Source organism: Solea senegalensis, linkage group LG7 (assembly GCF_019176455.1).
Source record: "Solea senegalensis isolate Sse05_10M linkage group LG7, IFAPA_SoseM_1, whole genome shotgun sequence".
In the NCBI taxonomy this organism is placed as follows: Eukaryota; Metazoa; Chordata; class Actinopteri; order Pleuronectiformes; family Soleidae; genus Solea; species Solea senegalensis.
The window spans coordinates 9,072,484-9,094,615 of NC_058027.1; the positions used below are offsets into that span (position 1 = coordinate 9,072,484).

The 22,132-nt window shown below is 37.3% G+C and overlaps 1 protein-coding gene across 1 annotated transcript in view; it reads left to right on the forward strand.

Moving 5' to 3' along the window:
• The window catches only part of LOC122772172 (protein kinase C-binding protein NELL1-like), a 232,010-nt gene that overhangs the window by 184,183 nt on the left and 25,695 nt on the right, over positions 1 to 22,132 (forward strand). The window contains exon 15 of the mRNA XM_044029913.1: positions 21,757 to 21,852. Coding sequence (XP_043885848.1) covers positions 21,757 to 21,852 — 96 coding nt within the window. The remainder of the gene's footprint in view (positions 1 to 21,756; positions 21,853 to 22,132) is intronic.

The window sequence follows — 22,132 nt, forward strand, 5'->3', positions numbered from 1 at the left end:
GGTTTATGATCGGAACTGTTTTATGTGTAAGGGTGGATGGGTGGTGGTAAAGTAGGTTAAGTTTATTATGTGAAGTTGTTAAGAGTATTGCTGTGAGGTTTAGGGATAACGCTGTGGTCTAAATGAATGGAAGTCAATGTAGAGTCCTTGAAAGTATAGCTGCATGAACCTATGTGTATGTGTAACATTCTACATTCATTCGTCCACTCAGCCATGTACTGTAAGAACTATATTTAACTGTAAATTTGCACTGAAGGCTTCCACATTGGGACAGTTGCTACAGGTTCACAACAGATGAAACCGGGCAGTCAATAATAGGCCCTTACGGAGTTTAAGGACACTCATTAGAGGGTTGTCAGGGTGAAGAGAGAAAGTGCATTCTTACCCACGCTTGGTCTTCAACTAACCATTTAGTCTCTGGAGATACATTTTCTCTGTTTTTACACGAGATTCTTTGCAAACGTGGCAGCAGGATTAGGGGTGTTTCAAACTAGTAAAATGCCTGCATGTGTCTTTTTGAGCTTTTTATCCCTGTTTTCATCAGTAAAAAGTGTGTGTGTGTATATATATATATATATATATATATATATGTATATATATATGTATATATATATACACAATATACACATATCAGATTATATTGGACTGCTTCTAAAATCTCCGATATAAGCGCTACACAGTCCATTCCGCTCCAGCAGCGCCCGTTTTGATTGAACCTCTGAAATCAGAGGCCACGAAGCCGCACAGCTAGCGCGAGCCGTTAGCACCACGCTAGCTTATCCTGAGGCGAGCTGCTAAAACAACATTATTTCATAAACCAACGCCACCTGTCGACTTTCAACAGCCCCCGTTTGTTAATTATACCCCAAAAAGCAGCCATGCCAAGAGCTTTGTGTGTTTTAAATGTGTCCTAACACTCCACACACGGAGGTACACTGTAAGAAAGGATACACCATATCTACTCAATAAAATTAGGCAACAGATTACAAGCAATATTATTAATTACATTTCACAATGTTTGGTATTGAGTAAATATTAATTAAATGAGACCCTTAATAGTTACCCATTTGATATGAGTAGATCCGAATAGAAAACAGTACAGAATTAATTAAAACCTAAACAAAAATATTGAGTTGATTTGAAAAAGATGAAATCCCTAATGTGTAAATTGTACTAATAAAAATTGATTTAATTCTACATATCAATGATACATAATTGAGTAATAATCAACTACATTTATCTGTGCATTAATTTCAATGTATTCAATGCAATTAATTAAATCTAAATATTCTTCTTTCTTAGGAATAACTAGTCTATGGCCCAGGAAGTACAGAACTAAACAAAAACTCAAATAACACGTTTTTAACAATTCACTTCTGTGCTTTCGAACACATTGTAGCACATCAGTGTACACTGCAACCACAGTCTCATCTTGTATTTTCAAACCAGAAGTTTGAATAGGACAGAATACTACAGACTTCTTTGTAGAAACAAAAATAAATTCCATTTTACACAGTGATGATGTATCCATAAACATGTGTTTCCATGCTTTCTCACCTCACTAAGCTACTAAATGGGATTAATAATGATCTTAAAGAAAAATTTGTATGGAGTAAAACACATTAAGTACTTTGAACTAACCACAATAGGAATGTCACTGTCATTGGTGGGATAAGAGTCCAAATCAGTGCTAACTTGCAAACATATCAGCACTTTCAAATGTGCAATTCTCAAGCTCTGTGGAAGCTGGACATTGTGTCTGCACTGCAACTACAGTCTCATTTCAAGCCAGAAGTTTGCTCTTGAGGGACAAGGAGGACAGAGCAAGCCCTCGCAATATCTCCAAGTCCTGTGATGACTTCCACGACCTCTATGACAATTCCAATGTTCTTTGGGCTGTTGCTTGTAGAAGCTGCAGGCTTTGGGGTCACAATAATTGCCATTACGAGCTGTTCAAGTTCCTCCAAGTTCTCAGTGTCCTGCAACATGAAATTGTAAGTGTCTTAGTATAAAACTGTCAGAAATATATTGCAAACATATGGCATTAGTAGACAATGCATTCATTATTGTTTTCATAGCTTATTAATCTATTTTATCAAATTTATTTTCTCGCAGGCCTTGATCTCAAATTGTTCTTTGTTTTCTTCTCTATTTTGATGTTTTTATATTCTACAATTGTTCTTCCATTGTAACGAGGCTGTATGCTTTTCTACTATTATATCCCTCCCTATTTACAGTATCTTGTGGAAGAATAGTGTTTATCCCTCTAGTGCTAAAAAAGATACTACAAAAAACAAAGGTCACAGATCTATTTGACAACAGCACCTACTTGAAGAATTAAGGAAATGTGGTCCTTGATTCTTTGATGTCCCCCTTGTTCTCCAAGGTATTCTATGAGACACTGAAGGACAACCTCTCTGGTCCTCTCAACCGAAGAGTGCACTGAGTCCTGGGGAGGAATGAACAACTGATAAATCAATCACCAAAACAAAACAAAACATTTTTTCAGAAACGTTTTGTGTACTGTTAAGCTGTAAAATGAAAAAGTCTGTGCCATGTTAAGCCTCCTCCCCTCCTGCTAACATTAAGTGAGCAGGATAAATAAAATAAAATTGCGGCGCTAAAACGTAACACTGTTAATAAACTTACTTCACGTGTGTTTAAGTAAGTTGCCTTCACATTTGCAAGTTGCAACAAAACAGCGAAACAACAGAAAACTTGCGTTACCTGCCCAGGAAGACGAGCGCCACACAGGAACTAAAGCTAACGGAAGTGCCGTCCGAAATATAAGATGCTCTTCTAGCGATAACCCCCAATATATCTCTTTATGTTAATGTGTCTAACCTTAACATTAAACCCAATGTTCTTACTCACGCCATTTTATAAAAACATACTGAGGATATATCAACACGTAAGGGACGTAGGAACCATGATAACAACCATGATAGCGGAATGCTAAGCCGTATCCTTCAAAATAAAAGTTTGACTTCGATACATGAATTCTTCCAAAATGTATAATGCAGTGTTCATATTATAGAGCAACAAAATCACGCTAGGCCTACTAACGTACATAAAGCCTTGGCAACAGAAGCCAACTGTGTGTTGCTGCTGAGTCTCTATTTCTGTGACAGCTCATTTTATATTGTAATATAGACTTCCACTACATGCGTTCTTCTTACAAGCCCAGTGATAATAAAATAAGTTTTCTTACCTTTGAGCAATGTCGAAGAAGACAAACATTCACTGTCTGTACTCTCTTCAAATGTCTTGTGGCTAAATGATAGCCTGCTGCATTCAAAAAAAGGTGCACTTTGATAGGAAGTGCTTTTCAATTAAAATTTGCCCGATTACATTAATTTGAATTCACTCAATATTCTGTCTATTTGGGATTAGGTAAACATAATGTTTATGTTTTATTTAGCTACACTGGGTTGATTTTATTCCAAACATTTTTATTTGAAATTTAATTAAATATTTGCCTCAAAACCAAAAACAATTATATTGAATATATTTTACCTGATAAATTAATTCAAATCTACATGACCACAGAATAATTTCTTACAGTATACCTTCACATAATAGATCACCCATGCTATGGGCACTGATGCCCCCCAATACTATCACACATGCTGGTTTTTGCTCCCTTTCCTTGATAACAGTCTGGATGGCCTTTTTCATTTTTGGCTCTTATGTTATTTTTGCAAGTCAAATCATGGACCCATCTGACCAAAGAACATGTTTCCTCTGTTTTTATCTGTGTAATTTATGCTTGAAAATTTAGCAACGATTGTGTGCGTTTTTTATATCTGACTTCCTCTTTGCATAATAGTTTCAGGTTGCATTTCTCGATAGATTGGCAAACTGTTCAGTGATAATGATTTTCCATGCTCATGGTCCCATGTTCATCAGAGTAGTGTGACGGCTTCCTCATACACCTGCGTGCTCAATATTCATGCACATTAAGCAACGGTTTTATGTGCTGACATTATAGCATGTTAAAAGATTGTGATCTACAGTAAATACACTGATAAACATTATCTTTGAACTGACTAACAATTATTTCACAAACATTGCCACCCATCCATCTTTACTCGTAAACACTAATTAGGTATTATGGAATTTACGTTTTCATTTTGTCTTTCCAATGGCAACACACACGTATATCTATCTATATATATATATACAATAATACTGAAAAAAATACTGAAACCGATCAATCACTGCCATGTTTCAAAAATGGCATATTTGGCATATACTAGCTTATTTAAGTGCAGACATTAAGTAAATAAAGACACTCCATGAGCTCACAAGAAGCCATTTTATGTAATTTTCATTACTGTATGCATGGCTGCTGGCCAAGAGAAGAGAATACCATTAAGCTTAATTAGGCTTTGATTTTCCAAACTACACAATTTCAATAAAAATTGTGGAACCAGTTTCACCAGATCTGACTTTTGTCCAATAAATCGATCTGGCTCCACCAACACTGAGGAACTGCAGTTTTGTGTGAGTGTCTTTTAAAATCTGATCATCTTTTACATTTGACAGAGGTTAAATTAAAACATGGTAGACACTGACCACCCTGCCATGTTCCACCGTGTTTTCTCTCTCATTAAGTCATGTTCCCTATCTGCACTGCTGCTCATCACCGTGACAACTAATAATGTTGTAATTAGATGGACAGGAAAGAGGAATGCATGTCGGACATACCAATTATTGGCACAGAAAAGCCTGTCACGTTCTGCAGGTGAGTGAGTCTGTGCGTGTGTGTGATAAAGTGGGTGGATTGGAGTAGATGGATTAATCATACAACGCAAAGTGAAACATAAGGCAAATGTAAAGACAATGATTGAGGAAAGAAGCAGAATTTGAGAGAAAGTTGAAGCACATCCATCTTTCCCACCTATCTGCTCTACACCACTGTAAAACAGACTTCAGGATGGGAGAAGTCTGGTCTGAAAACACACACACACACATACACTCGTATAGAGCATTCTTAGGACATACAGTAAGACATTCTTTAGCCCTCTAACCCTAACTCCTAACCTTAAATTAATTCTCACCTCAACCTTATTACTTGCTTCTTGTGTTGATAAAATCATCAAGTTGTGTTTCTTAAAATATCTCTCACTTATCTTTAAGCAAATGGGTCAATACAGTATATAAATGCATGACCCAGCTTTCACATAGGTCTAAAATCAAATCTAATTGAGAATACATTTTTTAAACATTTTTTGGTCCTAAATGCATATCTCAGATCCCAATTCCTTATGAAGCCACTAGAATCTTCAGATTATTTTTTGTACATATATATATATATATCTTCTGAGCATTGTTTAACATACATTTAATTTTCAAATAAATGGCGTATTTACTCTGGGGATCAAATGTCTCAAATTTTCCAAATGTCTGCAGCACACTAGGCTCCAAAAAAGTTTATGTTGGGTTTCTTTTTTCTATAATATTTTAAAGGTTTGTACCTTACTATGTACAGTGCCTTGAGTTAATGTATGTTGTGATTTGGCACTATACCAATTGAGTTAGATTGAATTGAATCAGTTTATTGGAATAAAAGTGTGAGAACCACGTCTAATTTGCTGTAATGTCAATTGAAAATCAGCCTCATACCAAAAGCACAGAAAGCATGTTGTGCAGCTAAAATGCAATCAGCCAGTATACAGAGACAACTCATGACAGTGTCAGTTCTAGTCACATACACACACTTTTAATAATGCCATTAAAACGTCCCTATGTACAGCTTACCTACCTATAGCCAATTAGTATTATGTGAGCAGGTAGTTGGATGAATCAGCCCCTCCCTTCCTTTCCCCCTGAGATCTCATTACTTTGTGATGGCGACAGTGTTGGCCGATCGACCTGTGCCTCCCATCTCATTCCCCTCATACATCACCGCAGTCCTCTCAGGAATATTGGAATTAGTCTGAGTGTGAACGTTGCTTCACGGTCTGTCCCTGCTAATGTTAATCAGGCAAAAAAGTGTGTTTTACCAGCCTTGAGCAATGAGTCCATGGCAGATGTGGATACATTTGTTTTCTGAGCCAAATGAGTGCAATTAACTTGACTTGTTTCAAGCTGAACAGGTGATGAGCACCCTTGAGTGACAATGGCTTATTTACCATGAAAGCACACTTTCAAATTCCACTGAGCGTTTTATTTGACCTTTTGTTTTTGTTGTCACTTGGCTGCAAGTACAGCTAAAGCTGTGGTTGCATACTCAATTCTTTTTTAAAAAACTTAAATCACTTATTATGTATTATTAAAGAGATAATATATAACATTTTTGGACATCAAGTTATGTCATGACACCAGTAGTAGAGTGGATGCAATGCTGTCAAATCATTCAATCTCCTCCTGGTTCCAGGCAGAGAAAAGCAGTTCTGGGAGAGAGCACAAACAAACATGCATTTGTTAACATAAGACTCATTAAATGTCCTGACAGTGTTGCATCCACTCTTCTACTCCATGTCCAAAGATAAAAAAAATATCCCTTTAAGACCTTAAAGGAAAATCTTTTCTCGCATCCCTGCCATCTGATAGAGCTTATTAATGATGTGAAATGAGCCATATGTTGAATTATGCCTTCAGAAGCTTCAATAATCATTCTCTAAATACTATACTGTTTCTTCCCTTCCACAAATGTGCCACATGTGAAACTCGATGCTCACCTGCTATCTGCTGGACACCAGAGAGTTACTGCCAGGGTAAAACTATTCAATTTCCCCTGACAGGCTCCTGTAAAGGATGTGTGATGTAGCTTCAGTGTGGCTCTCAGTGGAGCGATTCCTTCACCCTTCGGTTGGGTCTTTGCCTCAGTGATCTCTTGGGAGCTCAGTGAGGCCAGACACATCCGCCACAGTCAGTTAGTCAGTCTACCATGGCTGACCCTGTGCTTTCACTCAAGCTGAGTGGTGATTACAGTTTATAGCATCTCATTTCTATTACAGGAGAGTAATTATGGCTAATACTGTTGTTGCAGCAATGCTGTGCCCCTGCGGTGACTGTTAAAGGAACAATAGAATTTAGTGCATATTGCTGATATTATACAAACAGAGAAGGGCAAAGTGTTGTTATTGTGGTGGCTTTTACCATTCAGTCTTACTGCAGCTGTGGTTCAGCAACGCATTTTTAATGTGATGGCTGTCATTGGCTTATTTTGATCTCTGCTTTGGAGGTTTTCCAATCAAAAAAATCAAAAACTGGGAAAACAGCTGATAAGTGGTGTTGCTAACCAAGCAGAGATTTAAACGTAAGAAATGTGTCCAACTCCTTTAAATCCCCTCCCTCTGTGACTGGGATGATTGCAGGAGCATGTGAATAAAATTCCTCCATCTCATTTACTGGGTAACTGGAAGTGGGAAGAATTGAGGGGTTAAAATCGCTTTACCTTTACTCACTTTTTCTTCGCCCTCTTCATCTCACTTTCCTTCCTTTTGTTTTGCAATTCTCTTGGGGAGAAAGGCTCCCATTATGTCATCTCCCTTAAAGCACGATAAATAGGCCACAATTGTTCAATCAGAGCACTGCATGAGATTATAGATCAGCATTTCCCCCAATGCCAGCCTAATTATCATCAGCCTATTGCAGAGCCTTTGTCATCAGCAGAATGAGTGACTAATCTTGTTAATAGTCTGTTTCATTCCCTAGGACTGGATAGACAAAGGGTTTTAAATAGAGGTGATTTGAATAGTGAATCTTAACAGCAGCACAGTGCACAAAGGCATTGACTTGTGCTTTTCTCCTCTTGCTATCAGAGCTAATCAGAGGAACCATGTTGCAGCCAGCTATCAGCCAACAGTGAGTCCTAGACTAATATATTCTGAGACATGGAGAGAAGGGTTTGCTGCAGGGAGGGAAAGGAAATGAGTGAGGGAGATGTTAGATTCAAACCTCCATTTCTACTACAAGTGAAGCTTTTAATTTTCGGTTTACATAATTATTGCTCCCCTGCATTCCTTTTTGATTGGAGAAACACATTTAGCAGGTTTTCTGCTGTTTATTGCAGTGCTGGAGGGTAAAGTGTTTTACAACATTTAATTGGGTAAAAAACATTGTCTCTGAAGCAATGATTAATTGTAATTGTAGAAAAAAATACTGGGTAAAAAGAAAAATAGATAAAAAAAACAAGAAAGAAGAAGTAGTACTTGTTTTGAATATTTGTAGCAATTACCATTTGTGGCAATTATTTTTAGTATGTGCCCCACTGTTAGATGTAGCTCCTGTGCACCCTCGTTTTAAACTCTGTAATGTGATTTTATCCACAGCAGGCAGAACTAGCATGCTTTCATGTTTGTTTGTTTGTTTATTTTTTTGTCAATCAACTTCTTGTGTCTGTGCTACACTTACTAAGTCCATGAAAAGGATACCCTTTGTTCAGTGTGAAGTTGCTTGTCAGTGATGCTTTGCAGCACAAGCAGGGTGGAAAATAATAATAATACTAATGATAATAATAATAATAATAATAATACTAAATAATAATACTCTTGTCTTAATTGTTGCTGCAATAGTGAAACTAAACTAAAGACATTCACTGAAGTAACCATAAGGATATGATTTTACTGAGACTCCTGAACTTGACTTCAAAACAAATCTGTTAAACTCAAATCATGCATTCATCTTTTACTTTGGTGGGTGGACAGGTTACCAGTCCATCACAGGTCCACATATTCATTCACTCTCACACTCACACCTATGGTCAGTGTGTCCAATTTGCCTAATCTCCAAATCTGCATGTTTTTTGGATTGTGGGAGGAAACCAGAGAACCCAGAGACACACACACACAGGGAGAACATGTAAAGGCCCTTGTTCTGACTGGGTTCAATTAAATACAGTTAAATTAAATTGTATTCATAACATACATTATCTCAATAAAATTTATAAGGTCAATAAATTACAATAATTGTAGTAAACCGGCTGATATTTGTTTCTAGACTTCACTCCACATGGGACTGAGACAGAAAAGGCTGTGGTCTCTTGTATGTTTCTCCAATGCTGTCAATCAAAAACTGGTTCTGCCTTTCAGACAGTTACTCCAATCATCATGGATCAGCCCAGCATCCGCACCTGTCCACTGCTCCATTGACTCTCAGAGACACTGAGCTTCCCTGGAACCCTAACCCTTCCATTAGTTTTAATGTGGTGTGCCGCTACAGGAACGTATGAGAAGAAAATTGTGTCAGATGATCTGTGATAAAAAGCTGATTTTTGATTGCATTCTAGCATACTTTTAGAAATGAAACATAAATACAACAGTACATATTTTAGAGCAAACTAGGTGTTGTACTTTCTGTAAATATGTGTTATTATTACTAGTATAAATGAAGTTGTAGATTATAATTGTCTTTTATTGAATGATTGGGCCTATGCTGTGGAAAGGTATGGTCTCTGCAACTATGTGTGTGAAAACATTGCTGACACAGCTTTTGAAGGCAAATTTAAAAACCTGTGAAATGTTATTTCTCTTAAGACTTCATGCATCTTGGGTGTGTCTGAAGACTTGCCATGACAGACCTGATATTTGAGTCAGATGTGCGATTTATACTTGTCTCAAAAGACCTACACACAGCTCTTGTGCAGCTACTGCTGATAATATTACATGTGGGTTTTCTGAGTCCTTGAGGAGAGCAAGTGAGGAAACAGTGTGACCATGTCCAGTTTGTGTTTTATGGCTTGACAGCTTCCCAGAAGGGACCAGCAGATTCCAGTGCGGAAGAACATGCTGGGATCACTGTTTTGTGGTTTTACTGTTTACATTTTTCTTTTCACTCACAGCCTCTCTGTATGAGTGGTGTTTCTACAGGACGAACAAGAAAAGCATATTTGACCTGATAATAATAAAACACTTAAAAAACATCGGGTCGCCGGTTCAAGTCCCCACCAGGTCAAAAGGGCTGGGGTACCCCTGAGCAAGGGACCCAACCCCCATTGCTCCCCGGGCACTACTCAGTGTGGAAGCCCACTGCTCCTAATTCTAGGATGGGTAAAAATGCAGAGAATAATTTCCCTAAGGGGATTAATAAAGTATGTAGAATTAAAAGAAAAAAAAAAAGTGATATCACTTCTAACATCTGATGTTACCTGTTGCTATACATTTAGTAGTGCCCAATTGAGGTGGCAGCAGACTGTTGTTTGTGGAGACAAGATTAGGCTGTAGTGTAGGCATGTTTCTTAATTTGAAAGATTTCTTTAGGCCAGCTGAAGTGAAAAGCAATGAGAGTACATTTTAAAAGAGATGAAGACCTGAATTTGTGAAAAGAAATTTTCCCCCATTTCATCATTGCTGGAAGCTGCAGTTAGTGGCTATTAGACTAACTGCCAATTAAAGCACTTTCATGTTGGTTTTACCACTAAGCCTCTGATAAGAGTCCTGCGGGAGCACATTATCTGTAATGGCCTTCTCCACAGACTTAGAGGATGTTTTTTTGTGGGTTCAGAAAAAAAGGATTTGCACCAGTTAGTCAAAAAATGATTTCAATTTTTTTTTTCTTATTTTGAAAGAAATAAAATGTTCTTTCAAGCAACTCTGAATTTTGTGTAGATCCACTCCATGAGGTCATAGATTTTATATCTGGAAAATGATGAATAGCAGAGAAACACAAGCAACATGATGGTGTTGAAAACATACATCATAACACAATGAGGTAGTTTTGTAGCTATAATATATAGTTTGAAATCACATTTGTAAAATCGCACAATGCTGTAATTCTCACCTTTGGTTTACTTACTTAAGTTTGCAGATATAGGTACTGGTGATATCAGCATGTGCTGTAACACAAAATGTGTTTGACACACACAAAGAAAACCATTCATTAATTCCAAAAATAAACCATTTATTTTCTTGCTTTAGAACTCTTCAGGTACAGCCAAAGTAATTAAAGTGAAGTTATGTAGTTCACCATAATACTGTATGTATACTTCATGTAAGTGTAGCCCCACATACATTTATAACCTGAATTTGTGTAACTTCTCCAGATGCCTTCTTCCAGCTTTACTCAACTGAATAATCCGTCCATTCATGGTAGAGCGGTAGAGAATTTGGTACTCCTGTGGGGGGTGCTGTGCCAATTTCAGCTGACACCGGGCGATAGGTGGGGACAGTTTGATAGTCCATTGCAGGGTCACATACTGTATATAGAAAAACACCCATTCACTCTCTCACTCACACCCTACGGTCAATTTAGAGTGACTAATTTACCTAATCTCCATATTGCATATTTTTGGACTGTGGGAGGAAGCCGTAGAACCTGGAGAATACCTACACACACGGGGAGAACATGCAAACTCCATACAGAAAGGCCCTTGTTCCAACCGGCACTGGAACCCAGATCTTCTTGCTGCAAAGGCAAGAGTACTGAATAATCCAATACAGTAATATGCTAAAGTCTTAGACCACATTTTTAATACTTAATACTTCTCTTACTAAAAGCTTCTCTTTTAGTAATCATTAAAACAACTATTGTATTTATTTCACTGTTGCTTGACTATACAAAATTAAGAACGTGGACTTAACTGTTAAGAAACGGCCACTATATACTTAAGTGCAACACTATTTAAGACTTAAGCTGTGATGTCTGGGCTAAAGAATTGAATTAAAGAAAGGCAAAAGAAAAATCATTCTGAATCACAATTTAGATAAATCTGAGGTATAAATCATAATTTATCTGTGATATCCATCAGAAATAAACATCCACAAAATACAGTACAAAAGAACTGTCACAGTTACACTTTATTTTGTATTAAACAAATCCAGTGGTTGTTGTCTGTACACCAGTGAATGGTGTCTTACAAGCAGTATGAATAATTAAGTCATTTTAACTTAATCCTAAATATTTGTTTGACCAAATGAAGGTCAAATGGTTCAAAGGGGTCTGTCACTAGTTTGTATGTCATGGTAATGGTCTCACATTTACATTTAAGCAAGCAGTTTGTATTCAATATTCAGGCAGTTACTGTGACTGCAATAATCACTGATTGAAATAATATGACAGATAATACTTTGCAGCTCTAAGAAAGGAGGTAATCAATGATGCCAGCCCTACACTGATCATGTGTTATTTTATTAATTGAACTTAACGAATATCTGGCAATTGAGAACTGTTGTTACTGTTTTTATTGTCGTGTTGCGCAAGAATCAAAGGTCAATGACTCAGATATACACGAGTGTGTGTGTGTGTGTGTGCGTGTGAGAGAGAGAGAGAGAGAGAGAGAGAGAGAATGAATTAGCCTCTGTAGTGCAAATAATGGCAAGCAACTCTAATCTCTGTGTCTGTGTTTGTGTTTGTGTGTATGCGAGTCTGGCCGGGCAGTGTCTGTGCACACGTTTTTTCGTGTTTGTGTTAATTAGAATCTGATATCCAGTTTTCTTCATCTAATTAGCACAATGTCTCTGCCAAGCAGGGAATTTGGACACACACAAACACACATTTGTACAGCTATCTTAGTGAGGGCATTCATTTACATCATGCTTTTTCTAGCCCTTAGCCATACCCTAACATTAACTAAAATGCCAAAATAAATGCCTAACCCTAACCCTTAAATTAACCTAAACCCAATGCTGACCCAAACCCTAAAAGGCAAGACCAAAGGTCAAAGAAGCAAATACAGCCATTTCAAGTGAATGGCTAGTATTTTTGTCCTTGATATTAATAGAAAACCAAAGAAGAAATAAAATACCAGTCTGATGCAGAAAGCAAATCATCCTCATATCATCTGATTCACACCATGGCTCAAAGTGATGCATATCCCACCCCAGATTCCAATAGCATGGGTGGGTCATGGGTAATTCCAGAACTGCATCTCATCTCTCAGCAGTAAACCTCATCTTATCAGTGAAACAGCAGAGGTTGGAGAAAACACTGTTGTCAGCTGCCTACCTGTGTGTATGTAATGGATTTAGATAGCTGGAGTCATTTGTCCTGCTCGGCACTATGTTATAAAGCTCCTCACATCACATGCCAAGGGCGTCCCCTCAACCCCATCTCTGCTTTGATGGACCATATACCCCACAAATCCAGATAAAAACACATCAAAACAGATAAAAATCACTGTGATACAGCCAGGAACTGCCATTTACTGTAACCATACACCAATTAGTTGAACAAGATGAATTGACATTACATTATTTATTTTTGATTCACATATTAGTCAAACATTTATTTGTACATAAACATGCATAAACCCGTAAAAAAAGATGTACCTTTTATAAACTCACTGATCTGTATGTTCTTCCATTTTATTTCTATAGTACTTAAACTTTCAATTTCTGAAAAAAGACATTATAAACACACTTAGCATCCACATTTGGCAAGGATATAACTTTGAATTAACGTGTCAGCTCAAAGAATCAATGACAATGTGTGTATTATTATTCCCAGTTAGATCCTTTACAATATGACCGCTATTCAATGATTCAATACAATGAAAAAAAATTGTATAGCGCTAACATACATTATCTCAAAGCACTTTACATAGTAAGGTAAGAGCAAGCACTAGGCAACAGTGGAGAGAAAAAAATTCCTTTTAACCGGAAGAAATCACTGACAGAACCAGACTCCGAGTGTACGACCATCAACCTCAACCAGTCATGTATATACTACAACAACAAAACAAAACAAAAACATAAACAAAAAATGTGTGACATGTCAGCTTTTTTTGGCAAATTGATGGCTCTCAGAACATTGAAATTCAATCACAGCGGTACCCAAAGTCTTATATTCCCTCTCTTTTTGCTTTATTATTGTACAGTCGGTTTTATGATTGGAGATGTTCACTGTGTCTGGACATGCCATTAAACAGGGCAGTAAACATTAACCTAATTCAATACATCCTTTTTGCCTGTAATACTGTGCACGACATTATACTGAACAAATGTTTTCTCTCGTGGGTGGTTGACCTGAGAGGTCTTAGGGCTTTTGATTAGGATGTTATTCTTCCTGTCTGGACACTAAGGTAAGGTGAAGCCTGGGGCTGCAGTCCTTAAGAAGATAAAGACTAACCCTGACATGATCTATATTATTAGCCTAGACATCTGCTCATTGCCATGTGGTAATTGCATTATTGTTAAACACAGTATGTTTTAACTCATGAATACAACTAAGAACAACTCATTATCCTCATTATTGAGACAATTCTTAGATTCATAAGTGTGAAGACAAATCTGAAGTTGTTTTCTCCTGGCACCTCATTCTCGAGTAAGCATTTTGTTTGTTAGTGTCTCACTAATTATGTTGACTAATTTGTCACACCTGTGCTAATTATGTGTTTTTACGTTTAGGCTCCGAAAAAAAAAACAATGACACCACAGGCTCCAGTGCCAAACCCTCTATTACTTTTAGTTCATGTGAAGTGTTTACTTCACAAGTTTACTTGTGAAATGCTTTTAAGAAATAAGTGATCGTCTGATTTTAAAGTGGCATTAAGCAGCTATCTCGTTACTGATTGCACAATAAAATAAATATTAATATAAATGAAAATATTATTTTATGGTCTAAAATGCAATGGCTGGGGAAAAAAATGAAAGTGCGAGCAATGTTCACATAGAGCCATTTAAATATTGACAGCTTTTCTATATCCAGAAAATGTGGGCAGAAAAGAAAAGAAAAGAAAAGAAAAGAAAAGAAAAGAAAAGAAAAGGAAATCAGGCTGTCAGTTTGCTCATGTTTGTCAGTCTCTCTGTCTGATAGAAAGTAATGGCACCTCAGTGTTAGCTCAGTCTTCAGCTGCCATCTGGTAATGGAGGCAGCATTTCAAACTGCCTCTCTGCACACTATAGCTATAGGGCCAATGAATGATGGTCAGTGTAGTTCACTGGCAGGCCTGGTTCAAAGATGACTTTGGGGAACAGCCAAAAAAGGAATAATAATAATAAAAAAAAACCTCCAGTGGTCGTCTGTCCAAGCAGGTTATTACAACTTTACAGCTCATAGTTCTGCTTTATTGTCAGGTGACCTTCACTGTCCACATGGAAGGAGCAAAGGAGAAAGTCAGGTGACAGAGTGACACATTTTGCCCCAACGACAGGAGGAGGGAGGGTTGCACAATTGTCCAAACACAAACATAACTGTAACATAGGATACTTATTTTATTATAAATTACTATTCAATAATACAAACTGTGCATTTGTACATGTAACCATGGCGATCATAGTTGCTTTTGCCTGCTGCTGTAAAATGTCATTTCAGGAGACATTCCTACTGAGCTTTACCAGAGGGTCTATGGACAATCATTTATATTATATGGGGCAACAGTAGCTCAGTGGTAGAATGAGTTGTCTTTCAATGCAAAGGTTGTGGGTTTGATTCCCGGCTCCACTAATCTACATGCTACAGGCAAGACGCTTTACCCCATGTTGCTCCTGACTGCTGTGCTGATTCACTGCACATAAATGCATTGTATGAAAGTGGTTGAATGGCAAAACTGTAGTGTACAGCAGCTTTGAGTGAAATTTGGCTGACAATGAATTCTGCAAAATTACATCACAGTGTTGTATTAGTGCAATTCATTTCATTTTATGGTGGTCACAGGTTTCCCAGACTCTCACATGCAGTGTTAAGTATAATTGACTAACAGTTTATAACACTACTACAAATGGCCAAGTAAAAACATCATAATGGAGAATAATGTGAAGATCGTAATGTATTGGGATAATTATCCCTTGAGTTGTTTATTTTTAGGTTTTACCTTGAAATGTAAAATGTATCTCTCCCTTTGCTCGCTCAATTGCAGCACTCCCACCTTTCATTCTTGAGCCGTTTGAAATATGTGGAGCAGCATCCAAGGGCAAGAAATCTCCGAAAGCACCTGGTGGAATTAATTGGCGTGTCAGCAGTATTGATCAACCACCCTTTCAACCCTCTGCAGATACATTATGGCAATAAAAATCTTGCTTAATGTATCTTTAATCCATGCTGACTGTCTGGCATGAGTCCTTATTGTCTTGTAAGTGCAGTCATTATCTGTGATGTTCAGTAAATGCTGAACAGAGAGTACAGCCAAGGGTGAACTGCCTCAACTGTGATACATTACCAGTGAGACTGATTTGTATGAGTAAATGGGGTCTCATTCTTTCCTGAGTGAGTATCAGGTCTTTTCAGCTCTTTTGTACAAGCTAACAATGGACTTGTAACTGTGTTTAAGCCTGCTGTTGTACATTTATCAGTAGAGAAGCTATGCAGAGATTACACACTGCAGAGAGACATGGACGGGAGGGGGTGTATGATGAAGAAATAAAGAGGAAACAGGATTTTAGCCTATATGTTCCTAACCCTTTTTTATTGTACATTCTCTCCCTCCTAATATTAGAAAGATATTAGAAAGAAACATTTAGAATTTAATGAATGCAAGAACAGTACAGACCATCTCTCTGGTCTACAGCAAATGGTCCAAAAACAGAATGAATGAATGATGAAAATAACACCTTATTGCACTGCCTTTCCCTGAATCTGAATAAGAATCAAGATTTTTTTATTGTCATTAAGTAAGACAAAGCAATTGTTGGCGGTCTATTTAAAGGATATCAATGTATTTATTATAAAAAAACTAACTCATATTTGACATATGAAATTTGTGTAGATTTGTGTAACATTTTTGCATTCTCATTAGTTTTGTTAGGAAGACAAAACAGACCCACTGTGAGATTGCATTTGTGACGAGTGGATTCAATACTGTATTTACAGTTTTCAAAACTTTGAAGTATCTGACTCAGCTAATAAAAAAGTAAACGGGAACTTCTTCATGAGAGGGTTGACTTTGCGTCACCTACAATCTGGTTACAACAGAAGCCTGTATGCCAGTCCTGGAACAATGCTTGTGAAAGAAGCACAGATGATTCCTGTGTTGACTAAATGGCACCGATGTCAAAACCTGTGCACCTAAGATGTACGATCGTGACTGAGCTGACACCCAGGAAAACTTTTAATTACTCCTGAGATTGACTCTTATTCAAGAGACACAAAGGCTCTGAGGTGATTTTTTTTTGTCACTGTGAGTGACCTAGCGTTTTTCCTATCATCTATTAATGTTGTTTTTCACTCACGTGGCAAACATCTGATTTTCTTTGGAGATAAATACCCTCTGTGTTTGATAAACACAGTCAGACATCACTGTTCTCGATGCATTTTCAGAATCCTCAAAGATTCTCATAAATACCTCTGTTGGGTATTTATTTTTCACAGAAAGTGACGCCTGTGACACAAATGTAATGTTTGTGCTATCATGGGTGAGACACGAATTGGGTCTAGGAGTGACAACTTCAGTCCTAGGTCCAAGACTAAATATATGGGAAACATGCTTTTTTAATTACTTTAAACTTCTGCTTAGTGATGAGATCACTAACAGTGTCTTAAAGCAGCATGTGAGTTGTGCTGTATTCTTTAAGATACTGATTATTAGTTATGTTCTATCATAGATTTACCAAGCTCTTTTTTTCTCCACTTGAATTTATGAAATATCCATTGTCTTTTTTTTGCAGTGCTGCTGAAATTAATTCTGTGATGGATCTTAGGATGCCTCATGACCGTGAATGTGGCTGTTAGCCACAGCACAAAATGGAATGATTTCATTCTCACCACCCACTGGAAAGCAATCTAGGCCCGTAATGGGAAACTCAAATAGCAAATCTATGGGTATGAGCATGTCTCAAGAAGCCACGAGTCAGCAACAGGCTCAGTTAAATGGTGGGATAGTGTAACTGGAGGACCTAGAATGAACTAGGGCTTCAAGTAATGTAATGTGGAGGAAGGAGCCATAGAAGTGTAATGGAAAAATGTAGTGAATGTACAGTAGGAGTTGATGAAAGGCACACAATTAGTGAAGGTGAAGTGGTGTGCATTGCTCAGTGATGATTTTAAAAAAGTTTATTTATTTTCAGGAACAATGGAGCGTGATGGTCCACATAGTAACCCTGGCAAACATGGTTTTGGTGTCAAAAGAGGAAAACAAACAGATTGTACAGCCTCAGTAGAAGACACTGCAACAGCAATGCAGCTCACACCTCATCCAATCGATCAGAGAGCACACAGTGTTTGGTACATCCACCAAACATCTAGCAAAACAATTTCAAAAATTATAACTATATAAACACATGCAGAGTGGTAGACAATTAATTAATTAATGACTGATAACAACAATAATAATAACAACAAGACCACTCAGAGATTACAGACCTCATCTAGGCTTAAACATCTACGTTTTAAATAACTGCACCTACATGTTTACATTGTGATCGACTGGTTCTGTATAGAATGTATTTACCTGCTTATAGCTAGTACCATCTTACACAATTTTGACAAAATGTATCCTGAACTGTTAAGATGTCACTGAGATATACACACCTGAACTTGTTAGACATGTTACATTTAAATGAATGCCAAATCTGTAGTCTGGATAAGATCTGGATTAAACCTTTGATGGTACATCTGTTGGTAGAGTGTCTGATCCTACACACACACAACACATTTTGTTCAAATGTCATAAATTGTATAATTATGAGTATAAGTCATAAGTACTTTATCCCATATCCCATTTTCCATTTATGGCACAGCAACAACAAGTGCTTTGTAAAAGAACATGTAAGAACCATCTCACTTTTTATATATACATTGTTTACATTTATATTTTGTTTTCTTTCATCTGGTGTTTTCTTTAAGGTGAAGATATCTCATTAATTTTTTTAGACGCTGTGTGAAAATCATAGAGAAATCTCTGGTCTGTATATAAACTGTCCAACTCGAATTATAGGTTGTTTTTTGGAAAGAGAGTTATTGTCAGCAGCTTTGACTGAAAAATGTGAGTCTTAAAAAACACACACCCACTTCCAGTCAATTCCCCTCATCTTTGGACGTGATTAGTTCTACAGACAGGCAGTGTTATGCTGATGGTGGTGAAATGATAATTACAGCTGGAGATAGATTGAGTCAGTATAAGTGTAATTAATTTTTAAATGTGAGGTTTATTAGTACAGAGGCAATCAGGCTCCAAATGAGGGCCTGATAGAATTTCTTAAATAGTGGAACCAGTCAAATGAATAGCTCTAATAGCCTTTGGCGTTGGACTCTGCTTATTCATTACACATGCATTCATTTGTATATTTAGCACTTTTTTTTTTCTCCAAATGCCAGCATGATAATTTACACAAATAAATGATGTTCCTTTGGAGTCATAAAGTAAAGGGAGACAAGCTGCTGCACATACATTACACGGACAATGATTATATACTCGTACATCCATTGTATGTGACTATATTTTTCAGCTCATTCAGGCTCATCTTTCAAATTATGTTATTAATTAAGCTTAGAAATACGAAAGTCATTTGTTTTTAATGAACTTACTCAATTAAGTTTGCCCTCTTTTTGGTCTAATTATCTGCTCTTTAAGCACCAAGCAACTACTCTTTCTCTCTGACTCTCCACATATATTCTCAATCTGCAGCTTCTCTTTTGTGTGTTTGTCCCAGCCATTTTGATGCACCACACCCTGTGCGCTCACAGAACAAATCATAGGTACTGTATTTGCACTGCCAGCCTGCATCCAGCAAAAGGCAGTGAGACATGCTCACCCACATGATGACTCAAACTCACAGCCATTTGAACTGTCAAACAGCTGCTAATCAGACAGCTGACATATAAGCACTGTTCAACAGCAACATTCTAATCAAATGTATTCTAAATGAGTTGACATTCAAACTGTTGACCTTAGATTGGATATGGAAAAAAAGAGATCTTTGGAAACAATGACACTATGGCATTCACTTCCTCACTGGTTGTAATAGACCACAACTCTCCAAATCTAAAATATCCAAATTGCTCTCTGTTTCAGTTACAGTTTCACCTCTCCATTGATCTAATAAAAGAAATCCCTGCTCTGCATTTTCAACATTGTTATTTTTAGGTGGTTTCTTTCTGAAACAGCAAGGAGATAATCAGCTCCTGTTTACACCAGCACTTCAGGTATACACCTGAAGGGTCAAGTCGTATATATTCATATAAGTCATACATCTGAAAATGTCTTTTTAGTATGGATTTAGCCTTAATCTTCCCATACAAGTGAGACTTAGCTGTAGGCAAAATATGATGAATTTCCTTATGCCTGTAACTGAGGCAAAATAAATGTGTTTTTATGTTGCCGATGGACAAAACTGCTTCTTTCTATTGTTGCTGACTATGTTTATCCCTGTAAGGCCACAATTTAGGATGTTACCAAACAAATGTTGATTAATTTTGGTGTGATAAACATAGTCTCCTGCAGATATGAATCCCACAAAAAATGTCAAAGGGATGTTCCCAATGATACCACGTAAGAGAGTCCTAAAGCTCAGTGAGGATGCTGTAGGGAGGAGACAGATTTGGTGGTATAGAGAATGGAAATGTCATGCATTCCTGGATGCATGGACATGGACATGATGATAGAATGGGGTGTCCTTGATACTGACCCTTCATTCTGTAAGCACTGGTGTATGTTAGTTGTGTGCAGATTTGCCTCATACATGGCATATTGACTAGCATGCATGCTAGCATGATATTATAGACATGATATTCAAAATGCATTATTGGATCCTGGGTATCCACAATAAGATCATGTCCCAGCATTTGCCAACCAGCACCACCAGGTGTTGGTAATGTGTGTTTTAGAAGCAGTGGATGACTAAATGTCAATTGTCATCGATGATTCCAAACACAAACACCTTGAATCCCATAGTTTAAAAAATAAAGTCACAGTACAGATGTTTTACATGTTACTCAACATTGACAACACTGCTAACACACAACAGGTAATAATATTGTCCCTGCTGCATTGTGTAGTGTTTCTGTTTCAGCTAGTTTATAACACTAAATTGGTATTTCATTCTTTCAGTAGTACATAAAAGAATACTGTCAGCACAAAGCTGACTTATTTTCACATCCAAGATGTTGCACTAATCTGTGGAACCCACGCATGTGGCAATCATGTGGATGTGGATTTTAATTCTACATTTCGTTCAATCTGTTATTAGTTCTGATTTTTAATATCCATTTGTTCTGGCTTTTAGGAAATATCAGTTTATTCTGTCACAAAGTAAAAATGCGGGACCCAAATGCAGGCTGCAAAAATTAACAAGTATCTTCAATAAAACAAACTAACAAAAAGGCAAAAATAAAAGCTTGAAACACAGAGAGCAGAAACACGGTGAACATGAATATATGGGTCACAGTAAACTAATATCAATTATAGTCCACTCTCATATCATAGCTAAAATAATTATTAATGCAGTGTTTAAAAAGGTTGATGTAAATGATTTGTATTTATATAGCATTTTGTCTAGTCTTGATGACCACTCAAAGCTGCTTTACACTGTTTTGCCATTCACTCACACTCCCATACTGCACATCTATTCAAATCTATCACTCCTGTTTCATACCCATACATTGACCAAGGACACATCGGCATGTAGTGGAGCCAGGAATCAAACCCACAACCTGCAAGTTGAAAGACAACTCGCTCTATCACTGAGCTACTGTCGCCCAATGTGAGCTGAAAAGAGACCTTTTCTGATGCACAGGAGGATCAAGTTCATGTCTTGTGATATATTTGGTCAAGTTGCTGTCTTGAATGACAAAAAAGTATTTCTTGACAAAACCATTATACTACTTTTAATGATAGTCAGGAGGAAACATTTAAACTCCAGGAATTAGAGACACATTTGTACTGCTGCTGCTATTATATTAGGCAAACTGCACTGACACATTTATCATTCTTTTTTCTAGCCTTTTGTGAAGAAGGATGCAGGAGTGGAGGAACCTGTGTGTCTCCAAACACATGTGTCTGTCCCTCAGGATTTACAGGACACCGCTGTGAGACAGGTAAGACCCAAGGACCTCACTTGACCTCTCGTGTGTCCTGCATATTCGGATGCCACTCTCAATTAACACTGGCATATGGAGCAGATGTTTTTTTTTCCCCTAGTTTCAGAAGTGACATCAGAGAAAAGATCACAGGTCGATCTGAGAGCTTAGTAACTGTTCTTCTCTTTCTCTCACATACACACAAGTATGTACACTCACACTCTCACACACACACACACACACTGTATCTCTAAAGCCCTGTGTTTAAATTGGACACTGTAGCAACTGAGGATCCCAG